The 22,803-nt window shown below is 41.7% G+C and overlaps 1 protein-coding gene across 4 annotated transcripts in view; it reads right to left on the reverse strand.

The window, feature by feature from the left end:
- Positions 1-523: 523 nt before the first annotated feature.
- The window catches only part of AMPD2 (adenosine monophosphate deaminase 2), an 89,176-nt gene continuing 66,896 nt past the window's right edge, over positions 524-22,803 (reverse strand). For all 4 annotated transcript variants that reach the window (XM_075264271.1, XM_075264270.1, XM_075264269.1 and 1 more), the window contains exons 8-18: positions 22,422-22,511; positions 21,732-21,861; positions 21,455-21,649; positions 19,831-19,962; positions 13,234-13,397; positions 11,961-12,087; positions 10,711-10,874; positions 9,147-9,267; positions 6,809-6,982; positions 5,178-5,288; positions 524-1,512 (exon numbers count right to left, since the gene is read on the reverse strand). In XM_075264271.1, coding sequence (XP_075120372.1) covers positions 1,252-1,512; positions 5,178-5,288; positions 6,809-6,982; positions 9,147-9,267; positions 10,711-10,874; positions 11,961-12,087; positions 13,234-13,397; positions 19,831-19,962; positions 21,455-21,649; positions 21,732-21,861; positions 22,422-22,511 — 1,669 coding nt within the window. In that variant the 3' untranslated portion in view covers positions 524-1,251. The remainder of the gene's footprint in view (positions 1,513-5,177; positions 5,289-6,808; positions 6,983-9,146; positions 9,268-10,710; positions 10,875-11,960; positions 12,088-13,233; positions 13,398-19,830; positions 19,963-21,454; positions 21,650-21,731; positions 21,862-22,421; positions 22,512-22,803) is intronic.

A 22,803-nucleotide genomic window follows, 5' to 3' on the forward strand; every position in this document is an offset into this window, starting at 1 on the left:
CTTATGCGCGATAAATAAAAAATAACGATCACATCTATTATTCTGTACAGAGTATTTAAATGAATACACCAGATTCATTGACTGGTTGAAATGGTATTTATTTTCATGCATATTCCTTTATTTAACATAGTAAAGTGTCAACATTTGGAAGAGAAACATTTAAGTGTAATAGGTGATGGCAAACAAGTCCCCTAAGCATGCAGCAAGAAATGTAACACAGTGATGCAAGCACAAATGCATTACACAAGGTCACAAATTATGATCAGCTGGGTCAGATTTTGTCAATAATTTCTCTAATAAGCAAATGTTTTGATATTGGTCTTAAAAATGTGAATTGCAATAGTAAAATACAGAAACTGCTCATCATAGGAATAGATATGTTTGCAGGCTAGCCTACATGTAGCTTGATACAAATAAAAATGCTGGTGTGTTTTCCAGATTTAATGGAATCTAATTAGAGTCTGATGTATGACACAGATTAAGATGAGACAGTCTATCAATCATATCCATGGACCTGTATGGGTTTCTATTCCAAATCTAGTCTTGAACAAACAAAATATAGGGAAATAATTAGAACAACAATGGATTCTAGCACAAAGAACATTTCAATGCCCGCTCAAATAACGCAATTCTCTTAGTTCACTATCAATACAACTCTCAGCATGCACTCTTAACTGTAAGAAAAATATACCTTTAGTATAAAGTGGCCATACTGCCATTGAAAATTGTGGACACACAGTCTATAAAATGTCTATGGCAATTCATTGTGACCTAGTAGCATACATGCTCAAATGCCTTGGCTTCTTCTTTATCCTTTTCACAGCAGTTGTATACAAGATCTTTTTTCCCTATTCCACACTTCAGAGTACAGCATTTACCTTGTGCACTTTTCAGTATAGAAACCTATTTCATTACAATCATGGATTTCATTGTTTTGTCATAAGAGAAATCTTATTTTTCATCTTTACATTAATGGCCTCAGTCATAGCATGACATATCGTAACACTTCATGTATTTTCTTTTTTGGTGATTTTCTAAGGCTTTTTTCCTGTAGAAGTTAATGTCATGTAAATAATGTGCATTTCATTTACATCACCAACCAAGATTTCTGTGCTATAGCCTTTTTTTCACAATCCTGAAGTCTGCACCCAAACTTGACAATTCTTTACTGTTCCTTCATATGGTGAACCCCATGCACTGACATCTAAATTTCTAATGTCCTCCCCCACCTCCAGTCTCCATGACCTTATTTTAGGGTCTCTTTTTTTCCTCTCCAATGATTCCAATTTCTGCTCCTTTGGGATTCCCGTCCAGTCCTCCTCCCATAAAAAGCATTTCTTCAGGAATGGTCTCCAGCTCTTCACTTTGCAGAGCTTGTGTGATCAACATCAACTCTTCACACAGTGTCTCATGTCGATACCCAACCCGAATATCAGGCACATTGGTTCTGCGAATATCATTTCCTTCTGGACCTTCTCGCAGATAATTAGGTCCCAACCAATAACTTTTTACCTGTTGGAACATGAGCACAACATAACATGACAACAAATAACTTTGTATGGTTATGAGCAAGATTGTAACAATTATTACCCAATGAACAAAGTGTTTCTCAATATTAACACAGAAAAGCCTTAAAACTGAAAAAAATTTACGCAAATCACTTCCATCACCTATGAGTAAAAAAAGAAAAAGTTATGGGATGGAAATCCATGCAAACACGGGGAGAACATACAAACTCCTTGCAGAAGGGCAAAAAACCATCTGCAAGGAGTTTGTATGTTCTCCCCGTGTTTGCATGGATTTCCATCCCATACTCCAAAAAAGACATACTGATAGGGAAAAATGTACATTGTGAGCTCTATGTGGGGCTCACAATCTACATTAGAAAAAAAAAAAAAAAAAAGAAAAAGTTGACACATGGTTTAAATAATAAGTTCTTCAACCAGCCTTCATATGGATTTTGGTGTAAATTTAGCCATTTGCTGACCACTCTTTGACTGTATACATCTGGCAGTCAGCAATAATAGTACAGGGGATGTCAGGTCTATAACCCTTAAAGAGGACCTTTCACCATATCTGGGCACAGGCAGTGTTATATACTGCTGGAAAGCTGACAGTACGCTGAGTTCAGCACACTGTCGGCTTTCCCGATCTGTGCCCGGTGTGAAGAGCTTATGGTCCGGTACCGTAGCTCTTCTATGGTCAGAAGGGCGTTTCTGGCCATTAGCCAGAGACGTCCTTCTGCCTCGCGGCGCCTATCGCGCTGTACTGTGGAGCGGGGAGGAACGCCCCCTCTGCTCACACAGCTTGTCCATAGACGAGTATTATCAGGAGCGGGAGGGGGGAGTTCCTCCCCGCTCCACAGTACAGCGTGATAGGCGCCACGAGGCAGAAGGACGTCTCTGGCTAATGGTCAGAAACACCCTTCTGACCATAGAAGAGCTACGGTACCGGACCGTAAGCTCTTCACACCGGGCACAGATCGAGAAAGCCGACAGTGCGCTGAATTCAGCGCACTGTCAGCTTTCCGGCAGTATATAACACTGCATGTGCCCAGATATGGTGAAAGGTCCTCTTTAAGTACTACCATGGTGTCTATCATACACAAATCATTATGACAGACACCATGATAGTACTCAAGGGTTAAATAAGACCCCTACTCAGCATACTGCTGGGTCTCCACTGTTTTACATCTCTGATCATGGGCATTAACCTTTTAATTGTGGCCTGTTAGTAACTTCACTTCCACCTGACTCCAGCTCCTACCCTTTATTATCTTTGATGGTATGGCTTTGCAGTACCTGGCTAACCTCATCCACACATTGAAGAAAAATATCTGTAGTGGAAATGCTGCTATTTCAAAAACCGTTTTTCAACGGTTGCTGCTATTTCAAAAAAGAGTTTTTGGAAATTGCAACTTCTCAATGATACCGACGTTTTCTGTATAGTTATAATTGGGACAGAAAGTTTTCCTCTGCTGACTTTTTGTGTTACAAAGAATTTACGCTGTGTTCTTTTTCACAGCATTTTTTGGCTGCAGCTCGCCATAACTTTATACCAGAAACTTTAAAAGGACCTTTCATATCTTCAGGCACACGCGAAAGTCGACAATGCACTGAATTCAGTGCAATATCGGCTTTCCTGTTATGTGCCCCGGGGCAAGAGATATCGGTGCAGTTACCAATATCTCTTCACTGTCAGAAGGGTGTTTCTGACCGTCTAGTCGGGCTGTGAGGAACGCCCCTCCTGACAGTACTCGTGTATGGCTCTGTACTGTCAGAGCGAGCGTTCCTTACTACCCAGCCATAATGCTGAGCGGTGAGGAACGCCCTCCCCTGACAGTACTTGTCAATAGACTAGTACTGGGGGGAGTTCCTCACCGCTCAGCATCATGGCTGGGTAGTAAGGAACGCCCGATCTGACAGTCCAGAGCTATAGAGGAGTACTGTCAGGAGGGGTGTTCCTCACAGCCCAGCTAAAGTATAACGGGAAAGCTGACAGTGCGCTGAATTCAGTGCACTGTCTGCTTTCTAGCGGTATATAAAACCGCATGTGCCTGAAGACATGAAAGGTTCTCCTTAAGTTTCCATGAATGGAGCTCTTGCCCTGAGGGACATAACGGGAAAGCCAGAATTCAGCGCATTGTCGGCTTTCTAGCGGTATGTAAAACCGTGTGTGCCCGAGGACATGAAAGGTTCTCTTTAAAAAAAAAAAGTTATGGGTGTCAGAGTAAAGCAACTTTTTACATTTTTCAAAGGTTTTGATTTCTGTAGCATGTTAAAATGATAGAAATTTGGCAAAACCTATATGAAAATGATGCAAGTGCAGTATTTTTCTAATTCCACCCCATTCTGAATTTTTTTTGCCAGTATTCCATTAGATCGTACAGAATATTAAATGGTACCACAAAAAACCCCACAAAAATAAAAATGACAAAAAAATAAAGCCCTATTTATCTCCACTGAGTTTTTTGCAAGCAGATTTTTGAGGTGGATTTGGATTCTGGATTCTCCCAAGAAAACCCATTTGAAAAGAATGAGAGGCAGAAAAAAAAAATGCTAGCACGTTTTTCTGCCTCCTATTCATTTTAATGGGGTTTGCAAGAATGCGACCAGTTTTCCCCAGTTGTGCCATTCTGGTTGTTATTGAAACCGGTAAAGCCTGTCTACAACTTGTATGCTCCAGACTTGAGACCTACAAGCTGCGTGCCATAAAAGGTAAGTGTCTGCATTTACCTGTTTGTTCTCTGGCTGGAAGTATATGAGGTCACACAAGGGGTTGTGTTCAAACAATTAGTGGGGTTCACAACTGTGGGACCCTAGCAATCATTTATCAAATATTTTGAAAATTAATATTTCTTTCTATATTTTTTCTTGGAATGACACTTGAGGCGGAGGCCCAAGTAGCAAGCCGCAGACAAAAAGTGCTGATGAAAAGTCTGTGGGCGGAAACACATTGCGTTTTGTCCACAGTGATTTTCACAGAAAGTTTATAGTTTTCCTCTGTGGACTTTCTGTTCCTATTATACCTATATGGAAACTGCCAGCGTTTCCACAGGTATAACTGACATGCTACAATTCACAAAAATGCAATGGTATTTGAAACTGCAGCATTTCCGCTACAGATTTTCTTTCTGCATTGTATGGATGGGATTAGCCAGAATCCTATCCACTTTGCAGGAAGTGTAAAATGCTGTGGCAGAACACTGTGTTTTTGTAAAGTGGGGCTTCAGCCTTATCACATTAGACAATTATCTGACAGTTGTGACAAGAGATAAAGTAGAAGAATAGATCTATGTCATTATTTGCTCTTTCATTTAAGGTAGACATCCATGCTGCAACCATCCTGCCATGATTTAAAAGCACGGGCATGGGCTGTACTTTTGTGTCTCCTTTCATTAAATGAATAAGAGCCATGGAAGCATGGGACTGTTAGCCCGCACAGGGGACTGTGAAAATCACAGTCGTGTGTATGAGCCCATAGAAAAAAATGGGTCAGTGTGCTCTCTGTGAAATACATGGATAGCACAGTGACCCATAGCACGGTCGTCTGCATCTGGCCTATGGTGGACAGTGTCAGAATGTTTTTAGACACCAAACCTTAGTGTACCTATGAAAATGAGGACATACAGACTCTTGTAGAAGCTGATATTGCAATTGTAGCTTTTTGGTTTTTACCTTGTGGGGAAAGCCACTCATCAAGACACTATTTCTGGCAAGCTCACACATGTCACAGGAGCTGAGTTTCCACACCTGAGTTGCAATGCTGTATTCTTCCATTAGAGGCTCCTGAAAACAAAGTATAGATTATAAGATCTAAAGAACAACAAAAAAAGAATACCGTATATACTCGAGTATAAGCCGAGTTTTTCAGCACAGTTTTTGTGCTGAAAAAGTGCTCCTCGGCTTATATTCGGGTCATTACGGTAATTTTCTGCTAGCAGGCCAGGATAGCAGACTCCGCCCCCCCCACCGCTCCATCACACGCCGGGTGACGTAGCCACGTAAGCTCAGGCCCGCACCCGGCGTGTGTCTGTCCTGGCCTGCTATCAGAAGTACCGTAAGTACTTCTGCAGCTCTTAATGTACAGCATCGCCGCGCTCCTAGCAGGAGCGCGGCGATGCTTTGGGCCCCGGCACCCGCCCCGTCTGGATGCCGGGTCCGGATGCCAGGTATGTAAGTGTAATGGCGCCGCTCTGCAGAGCGGTCACCATAGAAACCAGCACCTCCGCTGTAATGCTTACAACAGAGATGCCTGCGATCTCTGATTGTAGGCATAAGCTGTGGCATCTCTGTTGTAAGCGTTACAGCGGAGGTGCCCTCCCCCCTCCAGAGATGTCCTCCCCCCTTAGGCCTGCCCCATACCTTTAAAGATGCAGGCCGGCTCCTGCGCAGCGAGCTCGCAGGAGCCGACCTGTTCCGACGACAGCCGGGAGCCTAATGAAGGCTCCCAGGCCTGTCATCGCTGTATTACTATTACGGCTAGTCTATGACCAGCTGTAATAGTAATGTAGAGAATCTCCCATAGACGGCAATACACTTGTATTGCCGTCTATGGGACTTGCAATCAAATGACTGCAGGTTCAAGTCCCCCAGGGGGGGGCTAAAAAAAAAACAGTAAAAAAAAAAAAAAAAAGTTAAAAAAAAATATATAATAAAAAATTAAATAAATAAAAGTTCTAAATCACTCCTTTCCCTATAATTCATATAAAGGCGGGTTCACACCAGCGCCTGATCTCAGTTATGCAGGTTTCCGTTTTCTGTCGGGAGAGGACAGAAACCGACATTCAGTGTCTGTTGGGGAGAGTCTTCTGCTGCCATGGCGAAACCGTTATGCATAACGGAGATTGCACGCTAGTGTGAACCTGCCCTCAAAGTAGAAAATGACTGTGAAACACATACACATTAGATATCCCTGTGTCTGACAGTGCCCGGTCTACTAAATATAGGGATCTGCAGTGCTCCTATTCCGTCAGGAAGGGGTTAATAGGAGCACTGCAGATACCCTATATTCAGCCAGGCTGAATTCCAACTGGGGGTAAAAAACCCAGTCCTCAAGCTCAGGGAAGGGGCAGACAGACAACCAAAACACCCCCTCCCCTTCCCCAGTATCTACTGCACCCAAGAACTCGGCCATTTTAATTTTTTAAATTTTCCAGCAGCTGCTGCATTTCCCCCCTAGGCTTATACTCGAGTCACTAAGTTTTCCCAGTTTTTTGTGGTAAAATTAGGGGGGTCGGCTTATATTCGGGTCGGCTTATACTCGAGTATATACGGTATATTAAAAATAGCTTTAGATCCAGGGTTACCTTTGTAAAATGAAATTGCAGAGGATCATCTGTGGACAGTGATACCATAAGGCCACGTGACAGAAAATCAGGCAGTGGATTCCGGTGATAACTTAGGAAAAGACTGTTATTACTCAACGGAGACATGGCAATGCCAATTTGTGCCAGGTAGTATAGATATTGCAACACTGGAGCCTGCAAAAATATCAAAAGGAGTATGAATAACTGAGAAAACACAATAAATACTGAATAAATATAAGTCTACACTCATACATAAGTTAAGTGAATAAGTCCATACCTTCTATTTGTTAATTTGCAATCCAAATATGATTTTATTAGGGTCAATTTCCTTTCTGCAAAATGGTGTGGAATATTAGATGTCTGACTATCTCCTGATATCTGTGGTTATTAAAATTAGACCTGTGAACCATAACACTTTGAGGACTAGTGGTGTTTTGGACCTTGCTTTCTAGAAAAAAACCTGTACAGTGCCCCCTTCAATATTCTCTTCCATACAGTGACCAACTCACCTGCCCCTCACTCCCCATATAGTGTCCCCTTCACTATTCCCCCCTCATACAGTGGCCAACTCACTTGCCCCACACCCCTCATACAGTGGCCCCCTCACTATTCCCCCCATGCATTGGCCCCTTCACTGGTCCACTATATTGTATGGGGACCTTTGATGGGGCCATTATATTGTGGGAGGGGGTCAGTGATGGGGGCCAATATCCTTGGGGATATTAAAGGAGTCTTTTTAAAGGAGGCCGGGTAGGTGCAAAAAAAGCCCCCCAAAAACCCAGAACTTGGGTGTCTCCAATTGCAGTTTGTTTCTACACCCCTGTTGTTTTCTTCCAGCAGAGGTTACAACGGAACGTAACCCCTAAGGCCAATCTGCTGCCTAAAGGAAGGGACTTGAGACATCATAACCAATGTGGAGGGGGGGGGTTTCTCTGTCCTTCTCTAGATTAATTATTAAAAATAAATAAATAATGAACAACCTTTTTAAAGTGTGGGGCATTAGTGGGATATATTAAAGGAGTTATTTATGTCCAGGGGCAGACTTATTTAAAGGGCAGTTTGGGCTGGAATTACTGCCTTACTAGTTTCTGGTGGGGCTTCCTAGTCTTTTTTCTAGGTTGGGTACCTGTAGCTGGCTGTATCTTACAGACATATCTGAAAAATTGCATTTGTAACTACCCCTGGTGGTGAGAATTGGTTCCTGTGTATTCTCACAGAAGTGTATTAGCCCTCAGTTGCCCAAGGCCTAGAAGTTTAAAGCCACCGCTGGAAGGAGACACGAAGAAGACCCGTTCCTGAAGAAGATGGAGGTGGCACTGGAGAGTTCTCTCGCAGCATTGGGGCGCTCCCAGTGCTGTTTGAACGCTAGGGACTACCCCCAGTGCTGTGAGAGAACTCATTTGCATACCGACAAAAAACGGCGCGGAGAAGACATCTAAAGGTAGGAGACGAATAGCCTTTCTTAAGGCTATTCCTACGTGGTACCCAGAAAAAAATGAGTTTTAATGATAGGATCCCTTTAAGTTTGTAGTTTTAAGTTGACAAAATATGAAAAAGTTCAAGACATTGTACAGCTATTTAATGTATGAAAATCTTTATGCTTAAAGAGGACCTTTCACCACCTCCAACAAGTCCAGCTCTTTACATCATTTAATAGCTGCTGTGTCCACTGATTCTGGCACAGTGGGAATTATTTCTCTAGTCCACACTGTTCCCAAACAATCAATGCTGTTAGTTTTGGTGCCCGATACACTGCATAGTCTCTGTACTGTCAGAAGATAGGTAAGAGGTAGGAGCAGGCAACGGGTGTGATTCTGAGCTCTGACACTGGATTTCTCTGATTGGCTCTCGGAATCCCCCCCCCCCCCCCGCCTACATTGCCCTTCTGACCTTACAGAGCCTAAGTAGCACATCCAGCATCAAAGCTAACTGCGATTGTTGCTGGGGAATGGTGGGGGTAACAGCAATAATTCCAACTGTGCTACAATTTGTGGAGCGACGACTATTCACATATTCTAAAAACTTGAAAGGGTGAAGGTGGTAAAAGGTCATCTTTAAGAAAAAAATGGAGCAGCAGACATTTGTTCCACAATTACTAATAACCTGTTATATACTGCATAGTGATACACTAAAATGTGTGCTATGAAAAACTGCAATAGCAGAAAATCCTGGAGTACAATAATAAGTTTATTCATAACTGAGAAAATATTTACTATATGATGCCCAAGTAAACAAATGCTCTATACCAAAAATGCTAAACATTACTGGTAAAAGGAAAGACAAGTGGTTTATATTCATACAAAACTCATATAAACATTCAATACTATGTTAGTATCACCTTGCGTAGCAACAGCCCATGTGAGATGTTTTGTGACAGCATGAATCCAGAAACAAGATGGTGAATCGGTCCAGCTTCTCCACAGTGTGGTCGCAAAACAAAAGTATGAAATCCACGTTGCCTGTTACCAGGAGGAGAAACAGATGGTATAATATACACATTATATACCTTTTATTAAAGAGGACCTTTCACCGATTTGGGCACAGGCAGTTTGATATACTGCTGGAAAGCCGACAGTGCACTGAATTCAGCGCACTGTCGGCTTTCCCGATCTGTGCCCCGGGTAAAGAGCTATCGGTCCCGGTACTGTAGCTCTTTACAGTCAGAAGGGCGTTTCTGACAGTCAGTCAGGTACCTCCTTCTTCACAGCAGCGTCTATCGCGCTGTAGAGTGTGAGGGGGAGGAACGCCCCCTCCCTCTGCTCACAGTGCTCGTCCATAGACGAGTATTATCAGGAGGGGAGGGGGCATTCCTCCCCGCTCACACTGTACAGCGCTATAGGCACTGCTGTGGAGAAGGACGTTCCTGACAGACTGTCAGAGACATCCTTCTGACTGTAAAGCGCTACGGTACTGGGACTGATGGCTCTTTACCCGGGGCACAGATCGGGAAAGCCGATAGTGTGCTGAATTCAATGCACTGTCGGCTTTCCAGCAGTATATGGAACTGCCTGTGCCCAAATCGGTGAAAGGTTAGAGTCCGCATGGAGACCCCCTGAATGGAATACAAACGCAATTGCAAGTGCTGTGCTGTAAAAGCACATGGACACCATAGACTATAATGGGGTCTGTGTGCTTGCCATGCACTGCTCGCACGAATCATTCGTGCGCTATACTGAAGACTGAAAAAATGCTGAATTTCAGAAAAAGGATCCAAAATCTGTTAATAAAGTATATTACAAACTGTATTTATGATACAAATAATGTCAGAAAATCAAGTTGTCCGGAAGTTTAATTACATTCAACTATCTCTACTCTGTTTTGAGCCTGACAGTGTAATCTACTAATAGTGTTTCTCCAACTGCTCTGCTGTGAATCTTTGGGACCATATGGCACAATACGGCTCTATACTTCCTCTTTTAAAATTTCTTTCCTTTTATCCTTTATATTGACTTTGTATCATGGACTCTTTCTGAATCTACATGATGTACACATACAAATTGCTTGTTCCATCTTAATGGCTATATATGCAGATCTGAAATACTGTTCTGCTCTGCGCTGTAATGCTGCAGTGTCTGTTTCTGTATCTCCCTAACTAACTTGTTGAGTTAAAAAAAACAAAAAACAAATCGGCACAGAAACTTTGTTTTGTACACCTTCAGCAAAAGATAAAGTCCTACGTGCATAAACAAGATGGAAGAAAGCCGAATGGTGTTGGATGCAAATGGAGGGTGCTCTGACTACGTCCTTCACTGTACTAGTTTTTCAGTCTTTGTTGTTTTGATCCCTCATAAGATCGATCAAACTAAAACAACACAGTGTGAAAGCAGCCTCAGACAATGGGGTAACATTTTCCCTAAAAGTGATATAATAATTGTACTAGTGACAATAACACTTTAGTGTACCTGCGTAGGTGATTGAGGACTGTCATATTGGCAAACATATAGTATAAATAATAGGAATATGGAGGGTTTTCATCTTCCCTCCAGTTCTCTGGCAGTGGGCTCTCCATATTAAAAATATGATGTTCTGGCTTAGATTCATCATCCACACTGTCAAATCCATCCACCTTTAGGAAATGAAAAAAAAAGAAAACACAGTTATTAAAATAGAATAAATGTACTCGTTTCTACAATGGTAATGGCATTAGGTTTCCAGTTGGCCATGATAATAAGGTGAACTAACTATGCTTTTTCCATAGGTCTCAATCACATCAGGGGGTAGCTCTTTGGTGCAATTAAAGCAATTGCAATGTTCTCATTCCACCAAACAGCTCATTAGCATATCAGGAACAAAAACTGAATATCTCTCTGATTAAGAATCAAAAAAAGCGCTTTATTCACTGGAATCCTGTTATCTGACTACTCTTAGGGACTATTATAGCAACAGGCACCCTTTAAGTATACTCATGTTAATGGTCACTATGGAATCCAAGTTTTAATTCCTATGGTGTTTTAATCACAGATGTCAGACAATGTTCTCTTAAAGTGCAGTAAATTGGGGGATTCTAGAGTGAATGCTCCCAATCCATTCCCTCTGCTCTTGAGTGATGACTCTAGCATCTATTTGAGAGATGGATAGAGCCACTTGTGATCCCAACAAGCATTCCTTTACATCCTAACAGAAACTGGTACATTCAATTAAGATGTGAATGAGCAGTGCCGTGATAGAAAACGGATAACAGAGCTCTGTGGGGCTTTATTTTTTATTGGTACCATTTTATATGTTTATTAGTGTTCCATTGTGAGCAGTGAATGGCATGGAAAACTGCTCCAAGGATTAAACTAGTCTCCTCATGATAAGCACTCAGTCTGTACAGCACTATCCATACTGTGTGAATTCAAAGGTTTGCTCTACAAACACGCAGACATAAGAAAACAACCTATCGAATGTGACCTTGCCTGTTACGATAATGAGATAACTACTGAGAAATGATCTCTACATAACAGAAGTTGTCAGGGTAACCTGAGGATTGATGGCCAGTGTGAACATTGCAATATTTCAGAATGTTTTGTTTTTAATAAAGATAATAGGAAGAAAAAAAAAACCATGAAATTTTAAAAATCATAATTTATAACAACAGATTGCCTTTTAGAGTAGGAGTTTTTTTGAAACCTACGATAAGCCACAGCAATAGAACTGTAAGGCTACTTACATGCTCCAGGAATAGGTGCAGTTCTGGGTGACTTGCTGGATTCACAGTGACTTCAAACAGTGGCAAGAAAATGTTTTCAAGTATCTCTTGAAAACTATTTACCTGCTTCTTACTGCGAAACACATCACTGAAGAAAAAAAAAAAAAAAAAAAAGCATTAACTGACCAATCTGAACATAGCTAAAGCAGAGAAAAAAAAAACAAAAAACAGGACAGGACTTTTAACATCTACATAACTACATTAACTGAATATAGTGTTAGTCTATAGCAGGGGTAGGGAACCTTTGGCTCTCCAGCTGCTGTGAAACTACAACTCCCAGCATGCTCCATTCACTTCCATGGGAGTTCCCAGAACAGCAGAGCCAGTATGCATGCTGGGAGTTGTAGTTTTGCAACAGCTGGAGAGCCGTACGTTCCCTACCCCTGGTCTATAGTCTGAGTTTTCTGGGAGATCATTTTTTTTGCAATGAGGATAAGACTTATTGATCCTCTCCTGCTGCCATTCCTACCCAGGTCCCAGCACATCTCAGTGGATACTTACTTGGCGAGATATGATGAAGTAGAGGAGAGCTGGGCTGTCAGTGAACAGTTCTAGCAGCAAGTTTTAATACTCAGGGAAGCTGTCAGAGTAAACAGTTTTACTGTAAAAAGCCATGCATATAGTTATACGCATGGGAGACACCAGCCAGGGATAGTAGAGGTAGAATAAGAAGCCTGCCCTTTCATGTTACGCTAGGTTCACACCTGTATTTGGGTTTCAGAAACCTAATCCACTTAAAAAAAGCGGTTACCTGAGAAAACCGCGGACCCCGCAGACTATAATGGAGTCTGCCGGGTTTGCGCTTTTCTCTCCGAATTTTTTAAGCAGGTTCGGGCACAGAAACCCCAAACGGAGTTCAAACGCTGGTGTGAACCCAGGCTTATCCATGTTACATAGTATCCATAATCAATGTGTACAGTACAGGCTGGCATCTTTTTCTTAGCAACACTCTGTTAGTAGATGCTTCACATTTTTTTCTTCTTCCAAGGTACTATGACTGGCGTAGTGGAGAGGAGTAAAGGAAGAGAGATTCCCATTGAATATAAGTACAGAAACAGGGCAGTGTGTATAGGAGGGCTTTGGGTGCTGTGTAGTAGAGTGGTGTATGTGTATAATGTACAATTTACAAATAATATTTACAATATTACAAAAACACTTAAAATAATTTACCCATCACATAGAATAATAAAATGGCAGTTATACTTTAAATTTAAAAAAAAATGTAGATTTTTACTAGAGCCGAGGTATCTGAATAAGCCATCTGACATTGTTGGAATGCACTTTATGGCTGACAGCCCAATGTGCCAAACTGTCCCATTCCTTACGGGAACGTCCATATATTGATAGACGAAGCTCTGCATTCTGATATTTACTCTCTTCCAAATCTGACATCACTTCCTGCAAAGAAGTATAAAAAATAAATATATAATTATATGAGCTGTCTGAAAGATTGTTACAATCTTAGAGACAGCTATGAATTACTGAATGTAGTATTTTAATCTGACGCCCCACATCAGGGCACCTTTTGCCCCTTTTTAAGTATTAAGTTGAGAATTGAGACAAGCAGAGTAATCTCAGTTTCTTCACCAGGCTTTTATAATGAAAGTTCAAGCTGTTCTTGATGGAAAAAGCAAAATTCATTCCAGCGCCACCTTTTGGAAGTTAGCTGCGTTTTAAGAAAACGACATGACATGCTAGGCGATTAAAGCTAAACGTGGAAGAGATCGATAAATGCATTTAACACAACATAAAACGATATGAAAAAAAATTACTCACATCTATATGAACCAGCAATACTACAGATTATTTACACCAAAAAAATTTAAGTAAACATGCATAATTATGTACCACTGAAAGACCTTGAAACACGTATTACAGAGCTAAATCAATTTCTGACAATGATTGCAGACTTTATATAATTATATTCTCAAATTCCTCCAGCTCATGGCATGGGTCCCAGTGTTCTGAGGACAAAGACCATGCTGAATAACTTCAAACTGCTGATGTTTTTTTTTTCCAAAACCAGACAATGCAGTCTTGTATGTTAGTGTATTATTAACTAATATGCAGAAGTGCCAGACTACTAAGGTTACACAACACTTAGGGATTGTGCAATGCTGATAAACCAATGCTCTTCATAGCCGTTGCTATTTGTTCACTTTCAATAAAATGGAGGAAGTAAAACTTTATATAAGTTTTGCTGCCATGGCTTCTTTATTTGTTTGAACTGGCTATCACAATATCTTATTTTTTTTTAAACTCTTATTAGCCTCTTTTGAACCACGCCATCCATGGTCTTTTCGACCATACAAACATATTTTCAACTCACCATTCTGGAAATAATAACTTTATTTTTTATCAACAGAGTAATATGGGGGTCCTGAGTTTTGCTGGATAAGCTGCAGTTTCTACAACTATTAGCCATTAATTTTTATTAAAGGGGTTGTCTAGCTTTCAAAAATTATCTGCACATACTCATCCACAGCTGTGCTAAATCCTCACCCTTTTCTTGACTTTATTTTACTAAAGAATCTGTGTATTGTTCACATGCCGTGAATCTGTAAAAAAAAAAGTACAGTTCCCATGATGGATCTGCCTGTTCTCATTCACTGTGTTTGCTGCTCACAGAGGCGAGTGAGCTTGAAAAAAAACATCACAGCAGCATGTAACCACAGATGTGTGAGTGATTTATTACTTGTAATTTCATTGCAGTGGAGAGTAGAGAAGGGAGGGGCACACAGAGAGTGATGAATCATGGAAAATGTAGTTTGTTCACAGATTCACTGCATGAAAATAACAGTGATATAAGGAATCTCAAGTAAGATAAAGCCAAGAAAAGGCTGCACAAGGGAACAGTGAGTATTTAGCACTGAGGTGGATGTATTTGCAGATCATTTTGTAAGCTGGATAACACCTTTAAGCCCTTAACAACCCAGGACGTAATACTACGTCCTGAGTCGCATGGGGATGTATGGAAAGAGCTCAGGAGCTGAGCTCTCTCCATACAGGATGGATGACGGCTGTATAATACAGCCAGCACCCGCCGCTAACAGTAGCGGTCAGTGCCCGCACCAATCACGGCTGTTAATCCTTTAGATGCTGCGGTCAAACGGGACCACAGAGTCTAATTGCCAGGCGGCAAGGGTGCCAACATTTTTCACCGATCGCCACCCTCATGAATGTCACCAAAGGGCAGCGAGGGTTGCTATGACAACTGGAATCCTATTGAGGCTTGACAGGCTTGTCATAGCTCTGGTTCTATTGAACGCTGCCAGAGGCAGCGTCTAACAGAACTGATGGCATTTTGCTATTCAGTGCAATACTGTAGTAAATAGCATGTTTCAAGGAACCTAGGGGATCTGATCATAAATGTAAAAGAAGAAAAAAAAAGTTTTTAAAAGTATTAAGAAACAGTAAAAAAAAAGTTCAAATCACCCCCCTTTCTCTAGATCAGATATAAAATTAAATAAAGAACAGCAAACATAAACATATTAGGTATCCCCACGCTCCAAAATGCTCGAACTATTAAAATATTTATCCCTTACTGTGAACGGCGTAGCGGCAAAAAAAATCAAAATAGCCAAATAGCATTTTTTTTACAACACTTTGCCTCCTATAAAACAATTGGATAAAGAGTGATCAAACCATCAGATCTTTCCCCAAATGATATCAATTAAAATGTCATCTTGTTCCTCATAAAAACACACCGCACCCAGCTCCATACATTTAAATATGAAAAAGCTACAGGTTTCACAACATGGCGACACAATTTTTTTTTTCAATTTTGCAAAGTTTTTCTTTTTTTTTTTAAAAGGTATCAAAACATTACAAATCTCTCTATATTATAAAAATGAATTCTTGTCTGTCGGTCTGTTCTCTAATGCAAACCAAACGACTGGACTGATCTTCACCAAATTTGGTAAAGAGATACTTCAGGTATCCGGGAAGGTTTAAGATGAGACTCCAACTCGCTCGGACGTATCGTTGCTGAGATACAGCATTCCAAACACAATGCCACCCCCCCCCCTTAGCCAATACAAACCTGCAAGTCTTTCACTCTTATTCCAACTGCAATACACACGGTCACTCCACATGCACAATACAACACTGGTATCCAAACTGAGATACACGCATCAGAGGATTAGATACACAAATCAGCACGCAGTATCACACGCCGAAGGATGAGAAACACGCGTTAGCACACAGTACCACATGCCAGGGAATTGGATACATGCGTCTGCACACAGTACCACATGCCAAGGGATTGGATACATGCATCTGCACACAGTTCCACACACCAGAGCATAAGATATGCACGTCTGCACACAGTAACATATGCCATAGGATTAGATACGCACGTCTGCGCACAGTACCACATGCCATAGGATTAGATACATGCCTCTGCACACAGTACCACAAGCCAGAGAATTAGATATGCGTCTCAGCACACAGTACCACACGGGGGAGGATTAGATACGCGCGTCTGCACACAGTACCACATGCCGTAGGATTAGATAAGCACGTCTACACACAGTTCCACACGCCAGAGGATTAGATACGCGCCTCTTCACACAATACCACACAGGGGAGGATTAGATACGTGTGTCTGCACATAGTACCACAAGCCAGAGAATTAGATATGCGTCTCAGCACACAGTACCACACGGGGGAGGATTAGATACGCGCGTCTGCACACAGTACCACATGCCAGAGGATTAGATACGTGCATCTACACACAGTTCCACACGCTGTAAGATTAGATACGCACCTCTTCACACAATACCACACAGGGGAGGATTAAATACGTGCATCTTCACACAGTACCACACGACCGAGGGTTAGATATGTGTGTCTGCACACAGTTACACATGCTGAAGGATTAGATACGTGTGTTTGCACAAAGTACCACACGGGGGAGGATTAGATACGCACGTCTGCACACAGTACCACACGCCAGAGGATTAGATACATTCGTCTGCACACAGTACCACATGCCGTAGGATTAGATACACGCGCCTGCACACAGTACCACATGCCAAGGGATTGGATACATGCATCTGCACACAGTTCCACACACCAGAGCATAAGATATGCACGTCTGCACACAGTAACATATGCCATAGGATTAGATACGCATGTCTGCGCACAGTACCACATGCCGTAGGATTAGATACGAGCGTCTACACGCAGTTCCACACGCCGTAGGATTAGATACATGCCTCTGCACACAGTACCACAAGCCAGAGAATTAGATATGCGTCTCAGCACACAGTACCACACGGGGAAGGATTAGATACGCGCGTCTGCACACAGTACCACACGCCAGAGGATTAGATACGCGCGTCTGCACACAGTACCACATGCTGTAGGATTAGATAAGCAGGTCTACACACAGTTCCACACGCCAGAGGATTAGATACGCGCCTCTTCACACAATACCACACAGGAGAGGATTAGATACGTGTGTCTGCACACAGTACCACACTTTGGAGGATTAGATACATGCCTCTGCACACAGTACCACAAGCCAGAGAATTAGATATGCGTCTCAGCACACAGTACCACATGGGGGAGGATTAGATACGTGCACCTGCACACAGTACCACACACCAGAGGATTAGATACGTGCGTCTGCACACAGTACCACATGCCAGAGGATTAGATACGTGCGTGTACACACAGTTCCACACGCTGTAAGATTAGATACGCACCTCTTCACACAATACCACACAGGGGAGGATTGAATACGTGCATCTGCACACAGTACCACACGACCGAGGGTTAGATATGCGTGTCTGCACACAGTTACACATGCTGAAGGTTTAGATACGTGTGTCTGCACAAAGTACCACACGGGGAGGATTAGATACACGCCTCTTCACACAATACCACACAGGGGAGGATTAGATACGTGCATCTGCACACAGTACCACACGACCGAGGGTTAGATATGCGCGTCTGCACACAGTTCAACACGCTGGAGGATTAGATATGCATGTCTTCACATGGTACCACTGCCAGTGGATTAGATATGCACCTCTTCACACAATACCACACAGGGGAGGATTAGATACACACATCTGCACAGTTCAACACGCTGGAGGATTAGATACGCATGTCTTCACATAGTACCACTGCCACAGGATTAGATACATGCAAGTACCACACGGGGAAGGATTAGATATGCACATCTGTACACAGCTCCATACGCCAGAGGATTAGAAACGAACGTCTGCACACAGTACCATATGCAGGGGGATTGGATACATGCGTCTGCACGCAATACCACATGCCAGAGGATTGGATACGCGCATCTGCACACAGTTCCACACACCAGAGGATTAGATAAGCACGTCTGCACACAGTACCACATGCCGTAGGATTAGATACACGCGTCTGCTTACAGTTCCACACGCCAGAGGATTAGATATGCGCGTCTTCACACAGTTGTACACGCCATAGGATTAGATACACACGTGTACATACAGTACCACATGCTGTAGGATTAGATATGCGCGTCTACACACAGTTCCACATGCCGTAGGATTAGATACGCGCATCTGCACACAGTACCACAAGCCAGAGGATTAGATACGCACATCTGCACACAGCACCACATGCCGTTAGATTAGATATGCACGTTTGCACACAGTTTCTCTTGCCGGAGGATTAGATACGCGCCTCTTCACACAATACCACACGGGGGAGGATTAGATACACGCATCTGCACACAGTACCACACACCGGAGGATTGGATATGTGCATCTGCACACAGGACCACACCAACAAGGATTACATACTTGCGTCTAAACACAGTACTACATGGGGAAGGATTAGATACAGCTTTACTCCAGGTATCCATAACAACTGATCACAGATTTTTCACTGATATCCAAAATGAGATACACATAATCACATGACGCTTATTGACATACACACAAACCACATACAAAATACACCAGTGCAAAATTGGACAATTCTTATGGGGCCACTACACAAACATAAAATGTAATATACCCGTGCGAAGCCGGGTCCTCCCTCTAGTAATATATAAATTTGGTATCGCCGTCTTCGTACTGACACGCCGAATACAGGTAACATGTCATTTTTACCAAACAGTGAACGCTGTAAAAATTAAACCCATATGAACATGGCGCAAATACATTTTTTCTCCAATCGCAATTAATTCTGAATTTTTTTCCAGCTTCCCAGTACATTGCACAGCATATTAAATGGTGCCATTACAAAGTACTTGTCCCGCAAACAATAAGCCATCATGTGTCTGTGAAATGAAAAAGTTATGGCTCTTGAAATGTGAGGAGGGAAAAATGAAAATGCGAAACCGAAAAATGGCTGGGTCCTTAAGGGGTTAAATTAGTTTTGAGCAGCCAAACAAAAAGCAAGCTTCCATAATGTAATCATTTCCCTTTTTACCAGTATCTACTGCTAACCTGCAATAAATGTATATACTTTTAGTACATGTTCTGCGTCAAAGCATGATGCCATATACAGTGCAATGCAGAGCGTACCCCATAGACATTACAGCTTGTGATGGTGCCCATAAACAGTGCAACAATAGAAGCAACTCTATACAATGCCAAACAGATGTTTTCTCTATAAGCCTTACTAGGCTGACTGGATAAGTTCATTAATCTACACTAAAAAATACTATTTCCCATGTTAAGAGTAAGGAGGCGAAATGTCAAAGGTATGAATAAAGAAGAATCTATCACTAACTTTCCCAGACAATCCACAAATGTTTGTATGCATACATACAATTGCTAATACTTTATCAAATACACTGTTATGAGGCCACAGCCCAGAATAATACCTTGATTATGTGAGCAAAGTATTTTCCTGACACCTTGTTGTCTGTTTTAATAAAGATCTCTCTTAGAACAGATTCACCAATTGGATTATATTTGGCATTGAATTTATCAAAGCGATGGAAAGTATTCCTGTCCTGTGGGAATAAAACATAACAAACAGTAAGTAAATCACATTCATGACGTGTTACATTCTACATACATGTCACTGTTTGCATATTGCTATGAGCATGAGGGGTTTCCACTGCCACCTACTGATCACAAATGGTGATGTACAAATTTTCTTCCAACTAATACTTTGGGCTTAAAAACGTCCATAAAATTGTGTATATTTTATAAAGTAAAAAATTCTTGATGTTTCAAATTATGCAAATGCAGTCAACAACCATGATGAGAATATAATCTGCTGGTCATCTTTCTCTTCTCACACTAAGCCAACATCATATGCTGTAGGTGTAGGATAATTGTTAACTGAACTATTGTTATCCATTTTTCTGTCTCCTTTTTGATATTCTTGTGAAAAACTCTTTTTTATAGTTTCACTCCACTAAGTGATGATCTAACACAGATCACTCAGTAATCACAGTAAATTTTGGCATCCAAAAGACAAGTATCCCTCTTATGAAACAGGTCATTTTAATATAATATTTTTCTCAGCAGCAAAATTTTTCATAATCAGAGTACAAGATGTCCATACTGAATAAATTGTAATAGCAACCAAGATCCAGTTCACTGACCTGAATGTGGATGTCTGATCAGGAACATCCATAAACACTGGGACAGTGTAAGTACGGAAACAAAAAGAACCAATGTGCCCCACTTGTAAACAAAGCATATTCCACTTTACTGAGGTAGTAAACGTGTAAACGTTTAGCGAATCCCATCCACACCTTGAGGAAAAATATGCGCAGCGGACATGCTGTGATTTACAAAACCATTGCGGTTTTGGAAATTGCAGCATGTCAATTATACCTATGGAAAGGTCCGTGGTTTCCCTATAGGTATAAAGGAAGCAGAAAGCCTGCACAGGAAACATATGCAGACTTCCTCTGAAAAGCGCTGCCAGAAAAACCACAATGTGTTGCCGCTGTGGTCCTTTCCGCAGCCTTATTTTTGCTGCGGCCCACTACGTGGGAACTTGTCTAACAGAGAATTCAAGGGGGGTGGCAACCTCCAACATGTTTCAGATGCACATTGCTGTTTTTTTTTTTGCCTATTACCTTTAATGGGGATAACTGCACTTCGACTCCTTTCTATTTTTGTTTCTATGGAATCAGGTCTATGAATATTTCTTATTAAAGGAGTTGTCTGACTCAATACCTTTATAATTTAATCTTGTTGCTAAGGGGCCCTTAAACATAACAGACCACATGCGTTTCCAGCATTTGCAGCTCCATTCATCTGGGTACAGTTTCCAGGCTATTTGTGCTGGGAACCGCTGTAGCCAATCACAAGCCTCAGCAGTCACTTCTTCCCAACCCTAGTACAGATGGTGACGTCAGATAGAGATAGACGAATAGAGTTGTTGCTGTTGGAAACCGAAACCGGGGGAATGGCCATCTTTAAGAGACCCTCACCAGCAGCAATAAAATTATATATTGTATATTTAATATATTGTATAGTTCTCACCGCATGCACATCCAGAGTGTCCACACTGAGATCATATGCTGTTAGGTTCATGTTCTGGAAGACCTGACATAGTGTCTGTTCTTTTCCTCCTTCTTCATGGACTATATCTTTCCAATTCTTTTTCATTGCTCGTTTGATAAATCGGAGTAAATGCTTCTGATTCATGCAGGATGCAGCATGAATATGTGTGTCCACCTTTAGAGAAATAGCACAAAATAAGTTTTTTTCATATAGTCAAATCCTACGGTTTAATGTCAGAGACCGGAAATGAACTCACCTTCCGTATGTTGTAAAAGTCTCTGTGAGGCACCTTTTTCTGAGCTGCTAACTCTTTCATCTCATTCAACAAAACATGCATCTGGAAACGGGAACTGAGGTACTGCAGGCGTCGGTAGCAGAATGACTTACTGTGAAGAAATTAATACAAATGAAAATGTGTGGGTTCTCACTATTATTACACTCTGGGGTCTCTTCAGAGTATACCCTCGGAGTATAATTAGCAGAGGCCCAAGAGAGGTGAATAAATATAACAAACAGTGTTATTAGCCTCCTCTGGGCTCTGGCGTTGCTTCCTGTGCTCCTCCTGGTTCCACAAATGACATCAGTGACCACTGACGTCAGTGACCAGTGAGTGCAGGTACGGCTCTCAACATGGCTTTAATAGAAAGGGCAGAGTATTGAAACCCAGCTGTTCTTGTCAGTGTGATGCAACTGAAATGGACCGGCAGTATACATGCTCAACTGCGGCTCCATTCCAACTTGTCCTAGCCATGCTCATGCAGCTTTGTTGAATGGGGACCTGGCATGAAGAGGGTTTCTGTAGTCTGACGCCTACTGATCTAGAACTTAGCAGAAATCCAGTGGATAGGTGATATATGCTTCTAGCCGGAATATCCCTTTAACAGTTTTGTACATGACCTTGTCTCCATACAAAGGAAGACCCAACTATCTTTTCAATACTACTTACATGGGGCCGTTGATGATAAGAGCCATTAGAACATTCATATCAGCCACAAATTCTGAAAGATCTAAATAGGGAAGATCCAGCTCTGTATTCCTAAAGAAAAACATGGCAAAAAAATTTGATATACATATTGCCCATAAGACAGGCAAGTAAAATTCTATTTTCGAATATGAAACAGAAGCTACTACACATGTTAAACTGTACGCTGTTCAAAACTGTGCACTGTATTCTAATTCCAGCTTCCATCAGCCTTATTGGTCTAGCACAAGGTAGCTGCATCCATGACTCCTTCTGGCACACAAGTGCCGTAACTCCAACTATGCAGTTTCTCTCAGCCAATCAAGAGGTGAAGTTACATATGTAGAATATATGTGAGCATGAACAT

This window comes from Leptodactylus fuscus, chromosome 2 (assembly GCF_031893055.1).
Source record: "Leptodactylus fuscus isolate aLepFus1 chromosome 2, aLepFus1.hap2, whole genome shotgun sequence".
Classification (NCBI taxonomy): Eukaryota; Metazoa; Chordata; class Amphibia; order Anura; family Leptodactylidae; genus Leptodactylus; species Leptodactylus fuscus.